Here is a 16,660-nt window from a genome sequence, read left to right as displayed (position 1 = left end):
TCATTCCTGATTAATCACTGTTTTTACATTATTAAAGGTGGCAATTTTCTGTAAAAAATTTAAAACAGATGATCCTATTCTGTCTTGAAAGTTCTGTACCACACTGACCTTAACCTTGCTTATAACATAACAATTGGTAAACTTTTAATTCATGATCTTTATACCCTAAGACAGTATTTATTAAATGTTTATGGGTCATGAAGAAACTAGACCTTCTCCCCAGAAAAATCTACATACACAGAATTTACATAGAACTTAAAGGGGTTCATCTACACAATTTTTGCATGAAACAAAATTGTACTGGTACCCTATAAATTTATACAAGTTATAAAGAGTTTAAGGGAGGCCGGGCGCAGTGGCTCATGCCTGTAATCCCAGCACTTTGGGAGGCCGAGGCGGGCGTGAACCTGGGAACAGGTGAACCCGTCCTATAAATACAAAAATTAGCCGGGTGGCCTGTAGTCCAGTCGGGGGTAAGTTTAAGGGAGTTCAAGGATGCCATATATATATTTAAAAAAAATTTCTAAGGGAAGTCTAAAAAACATAAACAAATTATAATATTACCCAAAATAAGATGCTACTTTTCACCTAACCAAGTCCTGCCTCGTTTCACACTTTAACCTCCTTAAGTATATTCATAACCCTACCAAAAGTTGTTTTCTTTAAAAAATAAGAAACTTTAGGCCCAGTGCAATGGTTCAAGCCTATAATCCCTGCACTTTGGGAGGCCGAGGCAGGTGAATCCTTTAAGGTCAGGAGTTCGAGACCAGCCTGGCCAACGTGGTGAGACACCCCCCCCCACCCCCCACCCGTCTCTAGTGAAAATGCAAAAATTAGCTGGGCGTGGTGGCGTGCACCTGTAATCCCAGCTACTCGGGAGGCTGAGGTAAGAGAATCACTTGAACCGAGGAGGCAGAGGTTGCAGTGAGCCGAGATCCTGCCACTGCACTTCAGCCTGGGCAACAGAGTGAGACTGACCAACAAAAAAAAGAAACTTTTGCAGCTCCAAGGCTTGAAGTCATTTATGTTGCCAGGGTAAGAGCTTGGTTAAAGGGCTAAAAGACTAGAAACTACTGAAGATGACCTTACAGTCAGTAAAGCTGCTGGAGACAAAAGTTGTTTTCACTGCTAGAGTGGTAATTTGAGAATCATCAATATTCCTATGTGACAATCCAAAATTACCAGGTTTCATTTGACTTCTAAATGACACCCATCACCCATCTACCCACAAACCTGGCCAAATGTGATACAACCTGAAAACCTGATGGACTAAAGGAGTATTATTTAACAATTGATTGCCTTTGCACTTTATTCAGGTTGTTTCTTAAATTTTGGTAGACACATCCATTTGTATATGTGTGTGTTATATCTAGTTTATGGCTATAGAGAAGGTTTAAAATACTACAGTGTCCTTCTCTCAAGGTTAAATTAGAAACTGCCTGTCTTTTAGTTCTTTCTTACCTTTAATAAAGTGTTACCAGTTCCCCCATATTTCCTGGCATGGTGTTCTTCTTCCACTTGACATAGGCAGGCATCTTAGCAACAGTATAGTACCCCAACCTAATGATCCCTGAATGTGTGTATGTGTTTCAAACTCCATTTTTTTTATTTTTTAATTGTAATCTCATAACATTACCATTTTTATTTTTATTTTTAAGTTCTGAGGTACATGTGCAGGATGTGCAGGTTTGTTTCATAGGTAAATGTGTGCCATGATAGTTTGCTGCACCTATCAACCCATCACCTGGGTGTTAAGCCCAGCATGCATTAGCTATTTTTGCTAATGCTCTCCCTCCCTCTACCCTACCCACTGCCAGGCCCCAGTATGTGTTGTTCCCCTCCCTATGTTCATGTGTTCTCATTGTTCAGCTCCCACTTAAAAGTGAGAACATGCAGTATTTGGTTTTCTGTTCCTGCGTCAGTTTGCTGAGGATAGTGGTTTCCAGCTCCATCCATGTCCCTGCAGAGGACTGTTGCTTTTTATGGCTGCATAGTATTCCATGGTGTGTATGTACCACATCTGCTTTATCCATGCTGTCATTGATGGGCATTTGGGTTGATAACCATCCATTTTTCTTTGTAAGAAAAAGATCCAAAAACTTCTTGCCATGTTTGGCACATCTCCAATACAAACCAGGTGATACAACTGTGTTTTTTTTTGTTTTTTTTTTGTTTTTTTTTTTTTAGATAATCCCACTTTAAAACAAGATATTTAATTGATTATTTCAGGTATGACTGTCAGGAGCAAATTATCTTTTCCCCGAAGAACAACCATGGAAAGGGAATCACTGTCAAGAGCTTTAACAACATCAGTTGTAGTAGTAATAGGTTTCCCATTTATGTTGACGATTACATCGTGGTCTCTCAATCCAGAGCTGAGAGAGGGAGAAAAAAAAGAGGATCATGAAACTATAAGAAGAATTTTACTTATCCCCATCTATAATTTAATATTTCTGTCTTAATGGCACTATTTTGCTGGCATTAAGCGTACAAACCAGAAATAGCCACAATCCTTCCAAATCGTAAAGCTATTCTAAAATATGCTGCAAAAAAGTCACCTAGAGGACAACTGTCTTATTTACGTTTATAAAATTAATTTCCTATCAGAATCATGTGAGAAGTTTACTCCTTTCATTTTTGGGAATTGGTTTGGAAGGGCGAGTTTAGCTTTTAATTTCTATCAATCCCTGACCTCTGTGAACTTCAAACATACTCCCAGCCTCAGCAGCCAAAGTGAAAAGCCCAAGTGATATGTTTTCTCCTAGACACTTAAACTCGACTCAGTTTGATTCTGGCAGCCTACTCACTTGCCTGTCTTCCTGCAGCCCCCCTCCCCCCCACCCACCCCCGCAGCTTATGGAACTGAGAAGGATGCTGAGCTGCATTATAGGAATTCTGCTTCCACTAAATCAAAAACCCGCCAACCTTCGGAGTCTAAATATTTCAAGCTCTGGCTCTAGGCTCCTTTTCCCCAAAGTTGTGACTTTATTGCCTTCAACATAATTGCTTCACATAGACTATATATTCTAGAAGCAAAAACCAGCTCCAAATACAAAACACTACAATACAGAAATAGCCATGCCAGTGATTTGGTGAAAACAAGCCGAAAAAGGAACAGCAAATGACTCCAGGAGACACCATTTGATAGCAATGGGAAGCTCAAGGAAGAATGATAATGTGGTTTGATCATCAAGATATGTGGAGTTTAAAAAGAAGCAGCTTAATGCAAGAGGATGTGAAGAGACGCTTAAGTATAAAACTAAAATCAAGAAATAACCTTAGAACAAAGACAGTTTAGGAGGATGACTTGGGACCAGTGAGTACAAAGAAAGAACTTATAGAGAACTTAATTCATACTAGTCCTGTGAGTCAGAAAAGAAAAAAAGAAACCCGCAAATTATTACTAATAACCTATGCACCAAGTATGAGGAACTATGGCTCAGACAGGACAAATGACCTTTTTCTGTGTCATGCAACTTGTGAGAGGGATTTCATCCTGGGTCTTTCAGACTTGGGAACCCATCTTCTTGCCACTAAATCACTCTGCCTCTCAGAAACAAAAAAGCAGCCACCAAAGCAGGATAATAGAAGGGTTCAGCCAGGGCCCACATCCCTGCTGTCTGCTCTCTGACTTACTGTGTTCTACAAGTTAATGAACCTGTTTGTACCACAGCTGCTTCCTCTGTAAAATAATACCTATATCATAAAATTTTGGGAGCACAAACAGGTGTATAAAACACTTCAAATAGGCCAGGAGCAGTGGCTCACACCTGTAATCCGAGCACTTTGGGAGGCCCAAGCGTGTGGATCACCTGAGGTCAGGAGTTCGAGACCAGCCTGGCCAACATGGTGAAACCTCGTCTCTATTAAAAGTACAATAATTAGCTAGGTGTGTAATCCCAGCTACTTGGGAGACTGAGGCAGAAGAATCGCTTGAACCCAGGAGGCAGAGGTTGCAGTGAGCCGAGATCACGCCATTGCACTCCAGCTGGGGCAACAAGAGCGAAACTCAGTCTCAAAAATAATAACAATAATAAAAATAAAACACTTAAAATACTGCCTGAGATATAGTAAAAGTTTTGTAAGTGCCAGATAATGGTATATAATTATCATTATTATTAGGTATAAGTCAGTGAAAGCCAGAAAGAATAGATTTGTTTGAGACAGGCTCTCATTCTCTTACCCAGTCTGGAATACAGTGGTGCAATCATGGCTCACTGCAGCCTCAAACTCCTGGGCTCACGTGATCCTCCTGCCTCAGCACTCCCTACAGGCACCTGCCACCACATCCAGCTGATTTTGTTTATTTTATTTATTTATTTTTAGAAACTATGTTGCTCAGGCTGGTCTTGAACTCCTGGTTTCAAATGATCCTCCCGCATCATGGCATGAGCCACCATGTCCAGTCCTGATTTCTGTTTATCAGCAACTTCCAGCACTAATTTTCACATTTTAACATACATATGAATCACCTGGGGATCTTGTTAAACACGCAGATTCCGATTCAGTGGGTCAAAGGTGGGACCTGTGATTCTGCCTTTCCAACAAGCCCCAGCTGAGCTAATGACGCTGGTCTACAGACCACATTCTAAGTAGCAAGGACTTAGCCGAAAGAAATAGCTTTGGTCTTGAACCAGAACTTAAAAATAAGGAAGTGGGGGAAGAGTGGAGCAGAGCAGGAATGAGAAAGGTCCAGAAAAACCAGGGACGAGCCAAATTTAGTAACATGAGACCTATGACTGCTGTGCTGAACAGTGCCCTCTGATTTCACTAGGGGGAAAGCCCCAGTGAAAGTGGTGCCATAATCTAAACAGATTACTGAGCTCTTGAAAAATAAAAACAATGAGAAAGGGATAATAAAGAAGTACAGACCGGGGACGGTGGCTCACACCTGTAATCCCAGCAGTTTGGGAGGCCGAGGCAGGCGGATCACGAGGTCAAGAGATAGAGACCATCCTGGCCAACATGGTGAAAACACGTCTCTACTAAAAATACAAAAATTAGCTGGGCATGGTGGCGCATGCCTGTAGTGCCAGCTACTCGGGAGGAGAATCACTTGAACCCAGGAGGCAGAGGTTGCAGTGAGCCGAGATCGCACCACTGCACTCCAGCCTGGTGACAGAGCAAGACTCCGTCTCAAAAAAAAAAAAAAAAAAAAAAAAAAAGAAGTACAACAGAGAAGCCCAGGAGAATGATATTTGTAGGACAAGCCACCTCTTTCAGTACTTAGTATTAAATGTTTTGAAACAACAGTGAAATCAGCTGGAGAACCTTCTTTTGGAAGCTGTTCTAGCCTTTGCTTTATTACACAGGTCTTAGTGCCGGCCTCTGATATTGTCATTCGGAGTTCAAAGAAAAATGTAGGTTTTGTGAGGTTTTGGTGTGGTTTTTTTTTGCTTGTTTGTTTGAGACAGGATCTCACTCTGTTGCCCATGCTGGAGTGCAATGGCGTGAGCACAGCTCATTACAGCCCAGACTCAGGTGATCCTCCCATCTCAACCTCCCCAAGTAACTGGGACCACAGGTGCAAACCACCACGCCTGGCTAATTTTTGTTTTTGTTTTTGTTTTTTAAATGGAGTCTCGCTTTCTTGCCCAGGCTGGAGTACAGGGGTGTGATCCCAGCTCACTGCAACCTCTGCTGCCCAGGTTCAAGCGATTCTCCGACCTCAGCCTCCCAAGTAGCTGGGATGACAGGCATGCAACACCACACCCAGCTAATTTTTATATTTTTTAAGTAGGGATGGTGTTTTCACCAAGTTTGCCAGGCTGGTCTCAAAATCCTGACCTCAAGTGATCTGCCCACCTTGGCCTCCCAAAGTGCTGGGATTACAGGCAGGAGTCACGGCACCTGGCCTAATTTTTATTTTTTGTAGAGACAGGGTTTCACCATGTTCCCCAGGCTGGTCTCGAACTCTCAGGCTCAAGCAATCTTCCCACCTCAGCCTCCCAAAGTGCTAGGATTACAGGAGTGAGCCAACATGCCCAGCCGAAAAATGTGTTTTAAAATACCTAAAATATGGCTGGGCACGGTGGCTCATGCCTATAATCCCAGTACTTTGGGAGGCCGAGGTGGGTGGATCACTTGAGGTCAGGAGTTCAAGACCAGCCTGGCCAACATGGTGAAACCCTGTCTCTACTAAAAATACAACGATTAACCAAGCATGGTGGCGGGTGCCTGTAATCCCAGCTACTCGGGAGGCTGAGGCAGGAGAATCGCTTGAACCTGAGAGGTGGAGGTTGCAGTGAGCCGAGATTGCACCACTGCACCGCAGCCTGGGCAACAAGAGTAAGACTCCACCTCAAAAGAAAAAAAAAACTATTAATGAATAATTAATAGTTACTAATACCTAATAGGTGTTAATCACTTAATAGTTATTAAGTAATAACTATAAATATTGAAAGGGTAGATTTGGGAATTCCTAGCCAAATTAATTTAAACTTATGCTATTAACTCATAACATGAGCTCTTCTTAGACTATAGAGAACCACCTCCCTCTCAAAATACAAAAAAAGCCTTTATAAGTATCCAAGTCTAAATCAGCACTGTCCTATAGACAATTATGCAAGCCACATATGTAATTTTAAATTTTCTTGTAGCCACATTTAAAAAAATTTTTAAACAGATGAATTTAATTTAATAATATATCTTATTTAATACAATATATCCAAATATTATCATTTAACGTGATATTTTTAAAATAGTTATTTTACACTGTTTCCTATGTCTTTGAAATCCACTTGAAATAACACACACCCCCAATATACTACTATACAATGAATATATCTTTTTTTTTTTTGAGGCGGAGTCTTGCTCTGTCGCCCAGACTGGAGTACAGTGGCATGATCTCAGCTCACTGCAACCTCTGCCTCCCATGTTCAAGCTATTTTCCTGCCTCAGCCTCTCAAGTAACTGCAATTACAGGCGCACCCACTAATTTTTGTATTTTTAGTAGAGACGGGGTTTCACTATGTTGGCCATGCTGGTCTCAAACTCCTGACCTCAGGTGATCCACCCACCCTGGCCTCCCAAAGTGCTGGGATTACAGGCGTGAGCCACTGCGCCTGGCCTGGGTTTTTTAATTTAAATTAAACTTACTTTAATTCAAGATTCAGTTCCTCGGTCACACTGGCCACATTTCATGTGTTCAGTATATACTACATGTAGGTAGTGGCCACTGTATTGGACAGATCAAGTCTGGATCCCCCATGCATTTTACCATGGCACACATCTAGAAAAAGCAAAGGTAGATGGCAAAAGCCTTCACTTCTCTTACCTTTGAGCAGGTGTTCCTTCAACCACTTTACACACATAAACCCCAGAACTCACATCAGGGAAATCTGGATAATGCATTTTCAATTCTTCACTAAGGCTAAGAGAAGTGAGAAGATTAGGAAACAATGAATTAGTCTCCTGAGCCCTGGTAAAAGCCTGAAACTCTTTAGTAGGTACTCTGTTCTGCTCAAGGCTCACAAGGGCCAAGGAAGATTCCATCAAGCTAATCACAGTCATTCTCCTCTCGGTTCAGGCTGAGCCTCTATCCCAAAGCCTAGAACCACTGGACATTATAAAATACAGCCACAGTGAAATAAACTATGTATAGTTAGTGCTGATGCAGGCAGAGGCAGATACATACCCTGAGACAGATAGGGCCTAGGGTCACAAGAGTACCTGGCTGTGGTCCAAGTGGCTCAGCTTTTTTGTTAAGACTATGCAGCTATGGTTTTTGCCTCTGAAAAACAACCCAGACATATTCAAACACATGCTTACGGCACAGTGAGGGACAGCATTTGCAGACCCAGATATTTCTTATTTGAAAACGCCTTTCCTGGAAAGGAAAGTTATGATATGTTACAACAAAACCTCTTTCCTGTTAGCGCAGCTGAAAAGACACCCATGTCCCAGGAGCTCTTTGCCATCATAGCTGTCCTTTCAGGTTATCTGGATGAAACACAGGCTTCAGAGAACCTTTGTCATTAGCACTTACACTCCTCCCACCCACCTCCCACCTCCAGCCCCGGGTTTCATTTCCACATTAGCTCAATCCAAATACCTCTGGGTACAACTCATGCTTGGTTTGTGCCTAGTCCCCCAATATTGCTGCTCAAATCACCAGTATAGGAGCTGAGTACAAATGAGTGACCCAGTAGTCTACAGGATTCAAATGGCTGTCTCCGGGCCAGGCGTGGTGGTTCACGCCTGTAATCCCAGCACTTTGGGAGGCCGAGGCAAGCAGATCACTGGAGGTCAGGAGTTCAAGACCAGCCTGGCCAACATAGTGAAACCCCATCTCTACTAAAAATACAAAAATTAGATGGGCGTGGCAGTGGGTGCCTGTAGTCCCAGCTACTCAGGAGGCTGAGACAGGAGAATCGCTTGAACCCAGGAGGCACGGGTTGCAGTAAACCAAGATTGTGCCACTGCACTCCAACCTGGATGGCGAGCAAAATTCTGTCTCAAAAACAAAAACAAAAAAATTGCTGTCACCACAAAAGATTGAGTGTTCCTGAAAAGCACAAGACAAAACCAAAAAAAAAAAAAAAATCCCAACTTGCTTTACCTTTCAACTGGTGCTCATGGTATTCTTCCAAGAACTGCCTAACTCGATCTGAAGGAATTGCAAAGGAGATTCCATCAGTCACCTTCAATGAATTGACACCAATCACATCACCATCCTGGCAAGGGAGGAGACATCATTCAGTCATGAAGTTTTACAAACTGATGACTGCAAGACCAGAACAAGCAGAGGAAGGAGTGAAGCTAGTTACTTAGGGTCAGAAAACAGGGCCAAGATGAACTTTGTACTTCAAAAGAGAGCAACGGATGTTTCTTTATAGGGCACATAGTGTGATGGGACAGCAAAGGGTAACTGCACATGCGCAGAAGGTACCTTCTTTTCATGGCCAAAGGATCAAGGATGCTGAGGACTTTTTAAAATCTTGAGCTCATGGCGGGGCACAGTGGCTCACGCCTGTAATGCCAGCACTTTGGGAGGCCGAGGTGGGCAGATCACGAGGTCAGGAGATTGAGACCATCCTGGCTAACACGGTGAAACCCCGTCTCTACTAAAAATATAAAAAATTAGCCAGGCCTGGTGGCAGGCTCCTGTAGTCCCAGCTACTCGGGAGGCTGAGGCAGGAGAATGGCGTGAACCCGGCAGGCAGAGCTTGCAGAGAGCAGAGATCGCACCACTGCACTCCAGCCTGGGCGACCAAGCAAGACTCCATCTCAAAAAAACAAAAAATCTTAAGCTCATTTTTCCTTTAGTAAGTTACATTGACTTTAAAAGTGAGCCACAGTTTGTGTTTTGACAAAGGTAGAAGGACAAGGAGCATTTGCCTTTTTATTATTTAAACAAAACTAAAAATAAACATGGAAAAGGTAAAAAGCTGTGGGATTGTCAGCAACACCGCATTGAAACTATTCAGAAGAATTAGCAAAATTGACCTTAGGGAACAAAGCTCTGCTAAGCTAAAGGTATGAGGTAGAAAACATTTTCCTCTTTATGTACCTCATCTTCCTTTAGCCTTTTAGGTAATGGGAAAGGATAAAAAAGAGATTTCTTTTTTTTTTTTTTCTTTTTGAGATGGAGTCTCACTGTGTTGCCCAGGCTGGAGTGAATTGGTGCAATCTTGGCTCATTGCAACCTCTGCCTCCTGGGTTCAAGCGATTCTCCTGCTTCAGCCTCCCAAGTAGCTGGGATTACAGGCGCATGCCACCATTCCCAGCTAATTTTTTTTTTTTTTTTGTATGTTAGGTAGAGATGGGGTTTCACCATGCTGGCCAGGCTGGTTTTGAACTCCTGACCTCAGGTGATCCACCCGCCTCAGACTCCCAAAGTGCTGGGATTACAGGAGTGAGCCACCGTACCCAGCCAGAAAAGAGATTTATGATTGTGTTAAACTACAGATCGTAATTCAGTAGGTCTGGGGTATGGCCTGAAATTCTGCATTTCATCCCTGCTCTAGTAAATGCATTGTCTAATGGAGAAGGCAGGAACAAAACAAACAAAAATGACACGCGATGCTATGAGTAAAAAAAAAAAAAAAATCATTTTGCATAAAATTCATTCTAAAAGCAAATGTAATATTTAAACAGGAACCAAAAGCAATCAGTGCAAAGGGACTCAGAAGGGATGATCACATGCTATATGTCAAAGAGCATTGCACTCTCTTAGGTTTTCACATGTATTTGAGCAACTAGAAACCCTGGCATTTCCACTAGAGACACGGAATACAATTTAAGAATACATGACACAGCAATGTATTTGAGAGGCCAAGGCAGGCAGCTCACTTGAAGTCAGGAGTGCTGGTTGTGGCTTTTCTCTCATCTATAAGCAGGTCATGAAGTCAAGACTAAAAGCCTGGACAGATGACATTATGTAATTAGCATTTTTAAATGAGAGATAATTCTTCATATGCAGCATCAAGGGGTCTTCAAGGATCTACATTTCATAGCAAAGCTGGTCATTTGGCATAAACCTGGGTTTAATATCCAGGGCTTTTGGGACAGCATGGTGGCTCATGCCTGTAATCCTAACACTTTGGGAGGCCAAGGCAGGAGGATCACTTGAACTCAGGGGTTTGAGACCAGCCTGGGCAACATAGTGAGACATTGTCTCTATTAAATAAATAAATAAATAAAATCCAGGGCTTTTGGTAACTAGCCAATGAAAACAGAAGGCACGGGGAAGAGAGAAATTTCAAAGGAAGCCAGAGCTAGAACCCTAGTGTTCTCAGTGGGATGAGATCACACACCAGGATAACAATCTTGAATTTTTTCTAACTATTGACTTAAGGTCCAAGAACAGAAAAGCACCATTCCACAGCTCTCTACACAAGAGTGGCACCCAAGTCTGCATCATGGAATATGTAAAGTCCTTTTTTGTTTTTGTTTTTGTAGATATGGTGTCTTGCTGTGTTGCCCAGGCTAGTCTCAAACTCCTGGCCCCAAGCAGTCATCTCCAGTGTGCTGGAATTACAGGCATGAGCCACCACCCCTGGCCTGGAATTAATAAAGTCTTTGAAAGTTAAGAAGAAACATGAAGCAACAAGGAAAGTGATCACTTACCAAGTTCACCAGAGGACCACCAGAATTTCCAGACTAAAAGCAGAATTTGAAAAAGACGTCAGTGAAGCTAATGAATACATTCCCCCTTGTCCTTTACACATAGCTCCCAAAACAGTTTACCAAAAGCAGCCCACCAAGCTCCTATTCCCCCCAGGCCAGCAGAATTGTGCCCCTATCATCACCAAAACCAAAGTCAGTGTAGGTAAAGTACTATAGCAGTGGGACCACCACCTTCTTTTTTTTTTTTTTTTTTTTTTTTAGATGGAGTCTTACTCTGTTGCCCAGCCTGGAATGCAATGGCACAATCTTGACTCACTGCAACCTCTGCCTCCTGGTTCAAGTGATTCTCCTGCCTCAGCCTGCTGAGTAGCTGGGATTACAGGCACCCGCCACCATGCCCAGCTAATTTTTGTTTCACCATGTTGGCCAGACTGTTCTCGAACTCCTGACCTCATGATCTGCCTGCCTCGGCCTCCCAAAGTGCTGGGATTACAGGCGTGAGCCACGGTGCCCAGCCGAGGGACCACCACCTTCTTACAGGACGGGTGACCTCTACAACAGACCACCCAATAGCATGGATGCCAGCGATCACAACGACCAGGACAGACTAACAAAGTGGCATTCCATTCCTCCTACAGCGATTTAACCAAACCTGGACATCCCCAAAGTTCACTCTGACATATTCTTCTCACTGAACTGTCAATATTGTGTGATCTGAGGATAGGCCTCCTAAGTCAGCAATCCCCAAACTTTTTGGCACAGGGACCGGCTTTGGGGAAGACAATTTTTCCACAGATGGAGGGGTGGTTTGGGATGAAACTGCTCCACCTCAGATCATCAGGCATGAGTTAGATTCTATAAGGAACATGCAACCTAGATCCCTTGCATGCGCAGTTCACAATAGGGTTTGCACTCCTATGAGAATCTAATGCCGCTGCTGATCTGACAGGAGGTGGAACTCGGGCAGTCATTTTCACTCGCTCGTGGCTCACCGCCTGCTGTGCAGCCCAGTTCCTAACAGGCCATGGACCTGTACTGGTCCACAGCCTATGGGTTGGGCACCTCTGTCCTAAGTGACTTACGTTAATTGTGGCATCAATCTGGACGTAGTCCACATCTGAATCCCTCATCCCCAGTTCTTTGCCCCCTCGCCGTTTGGTGCTGACAATTCCTGCAGTAGCCGTGTTCTGCAGAGAAAATGGGCTGCCCAAAGCCACCACAAACTCTCCAGCCCGAAGGTCAGATGATCTTCCCAGCATCAGTACAGGAAGTTCAGCCTGCATGTGCCCAAAGAGGGATGAGGAGGACAGAAAGGGTAAAGAACAAATCAAGATCAGAATTGACCAAAGTGTGTGTCTAACACATATATGACGCTGTCTCTATCACCTTGGCCCTTACCACCTGAGAAGCACCCACTCATACAGCTTCTATGACTGCCTTCTACTTCTTCCTCAAAGTCCAACTACCGTGAAGCTCTTGACTGTTAAGATGACTAGGATCATTTCTAAGATCTAAAACAATTACTTTGTAGAAATTACTATTAGTAAACAGCCAGTGAAGTCACTGATGAACATAAACTGACATTAGCAATTTACACAGCACCATTCCAGCTCAAAGCTTAACAGTCAAAGTGAATAAGCCACAAACAGAAAGGAGATCACCCAGGGCGACACTTCTCACACTGCAATGTGCGTGCAAATCACCTAGGGATGTTATGTTAATGCAGATTCTGAGTCAGCACATCTATCTGGGTAAAGGCTGAGACTCTGAACTTCTAAAAAGCTCTCAGACACCATGTCAATATATCCGATGTGCAGACTACCAGTACTATGTGTAGTAAGGACTTCAAAGCATTCCTTAGCAACTTTGAGTCCATTGCAGTAATTTCTGATATCCTAAGACAAGTAGAGAAATAATTTTCCCTGAAGCAGCATTTGTTGAAGAAGGAGTTGAAGGAGGAAAAAAAAAAAAAAAGCCTGCTTGATAGTTAATAGAAACAGAGGCCAAGCGCAGTGGCTCACGCCTGTAATCCCAGCACTTCGGGAGGCCGAGGCGGGCGGATCACTTGAGGTCAGGAGTTCGAGACCAGCCTGGCCAACATGGTAAAACCCAGTCTCTACTAAAAGTACAAAAATTAGCCAGGCGTGGTGGCAGGTGCCTGTAATCCCAGCTACTCAGGAAGCTGAGGCAGGAGAATCGCTTGAACCCGGGAGGCAGAGGTTGCAGTGAACTGAGATTGAGCCACTGTACTCCAGCCTGGGCGACAGAGGGAGACTGTTTCAAAAAAAAAAAAAAAGAGAGAGAGAGAGAAAGAAAGAAAGAAAGAAAAGAAAGAAACGGTTAGGGATATACAGAAAGGCTTTGAAGCAAATAAACAAAAGATGGAGTAAAGAACGAAAGAAACCAGAGAAAAGCATGTATTCGACAGAAAAGATGTGGTGTGAGAGTGTAGTGGGGCAGAAAATATCAGCAAATAGATAAAAATCCCCAAATATGTGCACTCTGACTCAGCCCTGAAATACTCACATTCGGTTCAATCTTAATCACTGCAAGATCCAATTTAAGGTCAATATCCTTGACAACAGCTTCATAACGTGCCCCATTCTGGAGCACCACCTCAATCCACTGCTGGTTCCTGACAACATGGGCATTGGTAATAATGAGCCCGTCCTCAGATACTATGAACCCAGAGCCACTGTACACAGGAACAAGCATGCTGCCGGGACGTAACCTGTCTCCACAAGACAATAGTGTAAACAGAGGGCAAGAAAGTTAGGAGATACAGTCATATAATCTGAGAGTCACGGGAACCTCACTCTTATTAAACATACCTCCGTCACAGTTTTCTTTTCTTTTCTTTTCTTTTCTTGTTTTCTTTTTTGAGACAGAATCTCGCTCTGTTGCCCAGGCTGGAGTGCAGTGGCGCAATCTCGGCTCACTGCAACCACCTCCCAGGTTCAAGCAATTCTCCTGCCTCAGCCTCCCAAGTAGCTGGGATAACAGGCATGCACCACCAAGCCTGGCTAATTTTTGTATTTTTAGGAGAGACGGGGTTTCACCGTGTTGGCCAGGCTGGTCTCGAACGCCTGACCTCAGGTGATCCACCCGCCTCGGCCTCCCAAAGTGCTGGGATTACAGGCACGAGCCACCGCGCCCAGCCTTCCATCACAGTTTTCTCAGACATTTCACTTTTCCCTGGCTATGCGTAAATTTTCTCCATGTATAAATGGACTTGGCACGTACAGGGCCTCAGCCATCTCTTGTGAGCATGGTTGAGAGCGGGGTCCAGCTCTCCTTTTCCAGCGACACTGCTTCTTCAGAGCTGGTTAGTGTAGCAGCCCATGGGTTCTCTGCTGCGAAAAGGCTGAACCCAATCCTAATACTAGAGGCAAAAGTCAGCCTCGTACCACAGTATCAAGGACCCAAGCAGGAGAGAATCAAAGGGCTCTGATTCTGGCTTACTTTCCACCACCAACTGGCCTCGTAACATAGGACAAATTAACCCTGCTCTCTGGGTCTGGATTTCCTTGCATCCAAAGTGGGGGCTGAGCAAGATCACAACCAAAATGCCTACTACGCTGGATGTGGTGGCTCACACCCGTAATCCCAGCACCTCGGGAGGCTAAGGTGGCAGATCGTTTGGGCCCAGGAGTTCGAGACCAGCCTGAGCAATATAACAAGACCTTGTCTCTACAAAAAAATACAAATATTAGCTGGGTATGGTGGCACCTGCCTATAGTCCCAGTTACTCCAGAGGCTGAGGTGGGAGGATTACTTGAGCCCGGTAGATGGAGCTGCAGTGAGTCGTGATCTGTCACTGCATTTCAGCCTTGGCGACAGAGCAAGACCTTGTCTCAAAAAAAGAAAAGAAAATGCCTACTAGCTCTAACATCTGACCTTAAATTTTGTCTGTGGCAGGAGGGGGGAAAAGCACCAGCCACCTAAGTGGGCAGGGGGAGCTCGGATTTGGAAGTCCGCATCCTTGTGCCTCTGCTCTTTGGTTAAATGACCTTGAACAGGTTATTCAACCTCTTTACGTCTCAGTTTCCTCACTGGTTTTTTAGGATTAAATGACGCTTGCGAAGGGTCTGGAGCAGGTAGGCACGGAGAAACCATTAGCTGGGACAGTGGAGGTCTTCCTCCTCCTCCTTTACCTGCCCCACAGCTGCAAGTGAACCACCGATGGCGCCACCTTCTCCACCACCGCGGCGATGAAGTTGTAATTCCTCCTGAGCGGGCCTGCGCTTCTGGTCCCTATGAAGAAATACCGGCTTAAGAGTACGCCTCTAGGAAACCAGACCTGCTATCCTAGTTAGAAAAATGTTAAAGGCAAGACAGTGTTCAAAAGGTGCACGGGGAGGGAGAAACCACGTAGCAGCCGGTAAAGAGCCCCTGTTAAGGAGGAAAGGAAATCAGGAACAGAGAGGTGTCGAATCCAGGAGGCAAATGACGCAGGAGGACCCGGCGCGAACTGTGCGGTCTCAGTGAGGTCTTGTTCCTTTACGCTCCTCCAGAGTTAGAAAGTGTCCCGAGGGCGCGCGCCCCCCGCGGCTCACCTGTATCCCCGCAGTTCCCCCACTGCACAGGCACGGCCCGGACCTTGCCCAGGCGGCGCGCGGCGCGGTTTTCGGCCCGAAGCGCGCACATGCTGGGGTAGGTGCGCCTGTCGCTACCGCACACGGCCCCACCCAGCGTCCGGCAACTGCAGGTGCTGGGGAGCCCGGGGCGCAGCGGCTCCAGGCACTGCAGCCCCGGCGCGCATGGTTGGCCCTGCGCCCCGCCGCAGACTTCATGCTCGGCCGCGGGGCACACGCGGCAACAGCGGCACAGGTCGAGCACCGGCGTGGTCCCCAGCGCGCAGGTGGGCAGCGCGGGGCAGCGCGTGGGCTGGCAGACCGCGGGGCAGGCCAGCTGGGTATGTAGCCTCTCAGCCCCGGCCCAGAGGACGGGCACCAGGAGCAGCAGCAGCCCCGGCAGGAGGCATCGTCTCAGCCCCGCGGGCCGCAGCTGAGGTCTAATCATCCTGCTCCTTCCTCGCTTCCACTCTTCAGTGACTTCACTCTGGACCTGCAAACGCTCCTAAATGAGAGACACTTTCTCCCGGCCACGGCGCCGCCTCCGCCGGCCCCCAAACTTTAAGGGGCAGAGCCTGGCATACCTCTCCATATACACACCCGTACATCCCCTACCACCCGCCCCCGTCCGCGCCCCGGAGCCAGGTTCTCCCCTAGGCAATGAGGGGAAGGTCTCTAGCCCTACCCGGAGCAGGAACCTACCTCCTGAAATCCCTAAAACCGACAATGGGGGCAGACTGATAAGAAAGCTCACCCACCCACGGTCAGAAGGTCAGTATTAGGATAACACATGACCATATTTCAGTATTTCACATGGTTTTATTACAAAATAAGCCACAAAACAGTTTTAGAAAATTTTTGCTACATACCAATTAGGAGATCACATAAAATGAGAAGCGTAACAATTTCCATGCACTCAGCCTAGAGCTTACAGCGAGTGCATTTCACAGCTGAAACATCACTGCTTTAAAACACAGAATCATGCTACCCCTTCATAAGCAGAGGAGGAGGAGGTC

The 16,660-nt window shown here is 45.2% G+C and overlaps 1 protein-coding gene across 1 annotated transcript; it reads right to left on the bottom strand.

The window, feature by feature from the left end:
- Positions 1–1,638: 1,638 nt before the first annotated feature.
- Positions 1,639–16,127, bottom strand: HTRA4 (HtrA serine peptidase 4). Its single transcript, XM_032144301.2, has 9 exons — positions 15,627–16,127; positions 15,225–15,324; positions 13,597–13,801; positions 12,153–12,347; positions 11,071–11,103; positions 8,561–8,675; positions 7,771–7,828; positions 7,277–7,372; positions 1,639–2,375 (listed from the first exon to the last, which is right to left on the bottom strand). Exons 1-9 carry the CDS (start codon positions 16,090–16,092, stop codon positions 2,213–2,215), a joined length of 1,431 nt encoding a protein of 476 aa, XP_032000192.1. The 5' UTR covers positions 16,093–16,127; the 3' UTR covers positions 1,639–2,212.
- Between the last annotated feature and the right edge of the window lie 533 nt (positions 16,128–16,660).

This window comes from Hylobates moloch, unplaced genomic scaffold (genome assembly GCF_009828535.3).
Source record: "Hylobates moloch isolate HMO894 unplaced genomic scaffold, HMol_V3 SCAFFOLD_22, whole genome shotgun sequence".
NCBI lineage: Eukaryota > Metazoa > Chordata > Mammalia > Primates > Hylobatidae > Hylobates > Hylobates moloch.
This window is presented reverse-complemented; position numbering and strand designations above follow the sequence as displayed.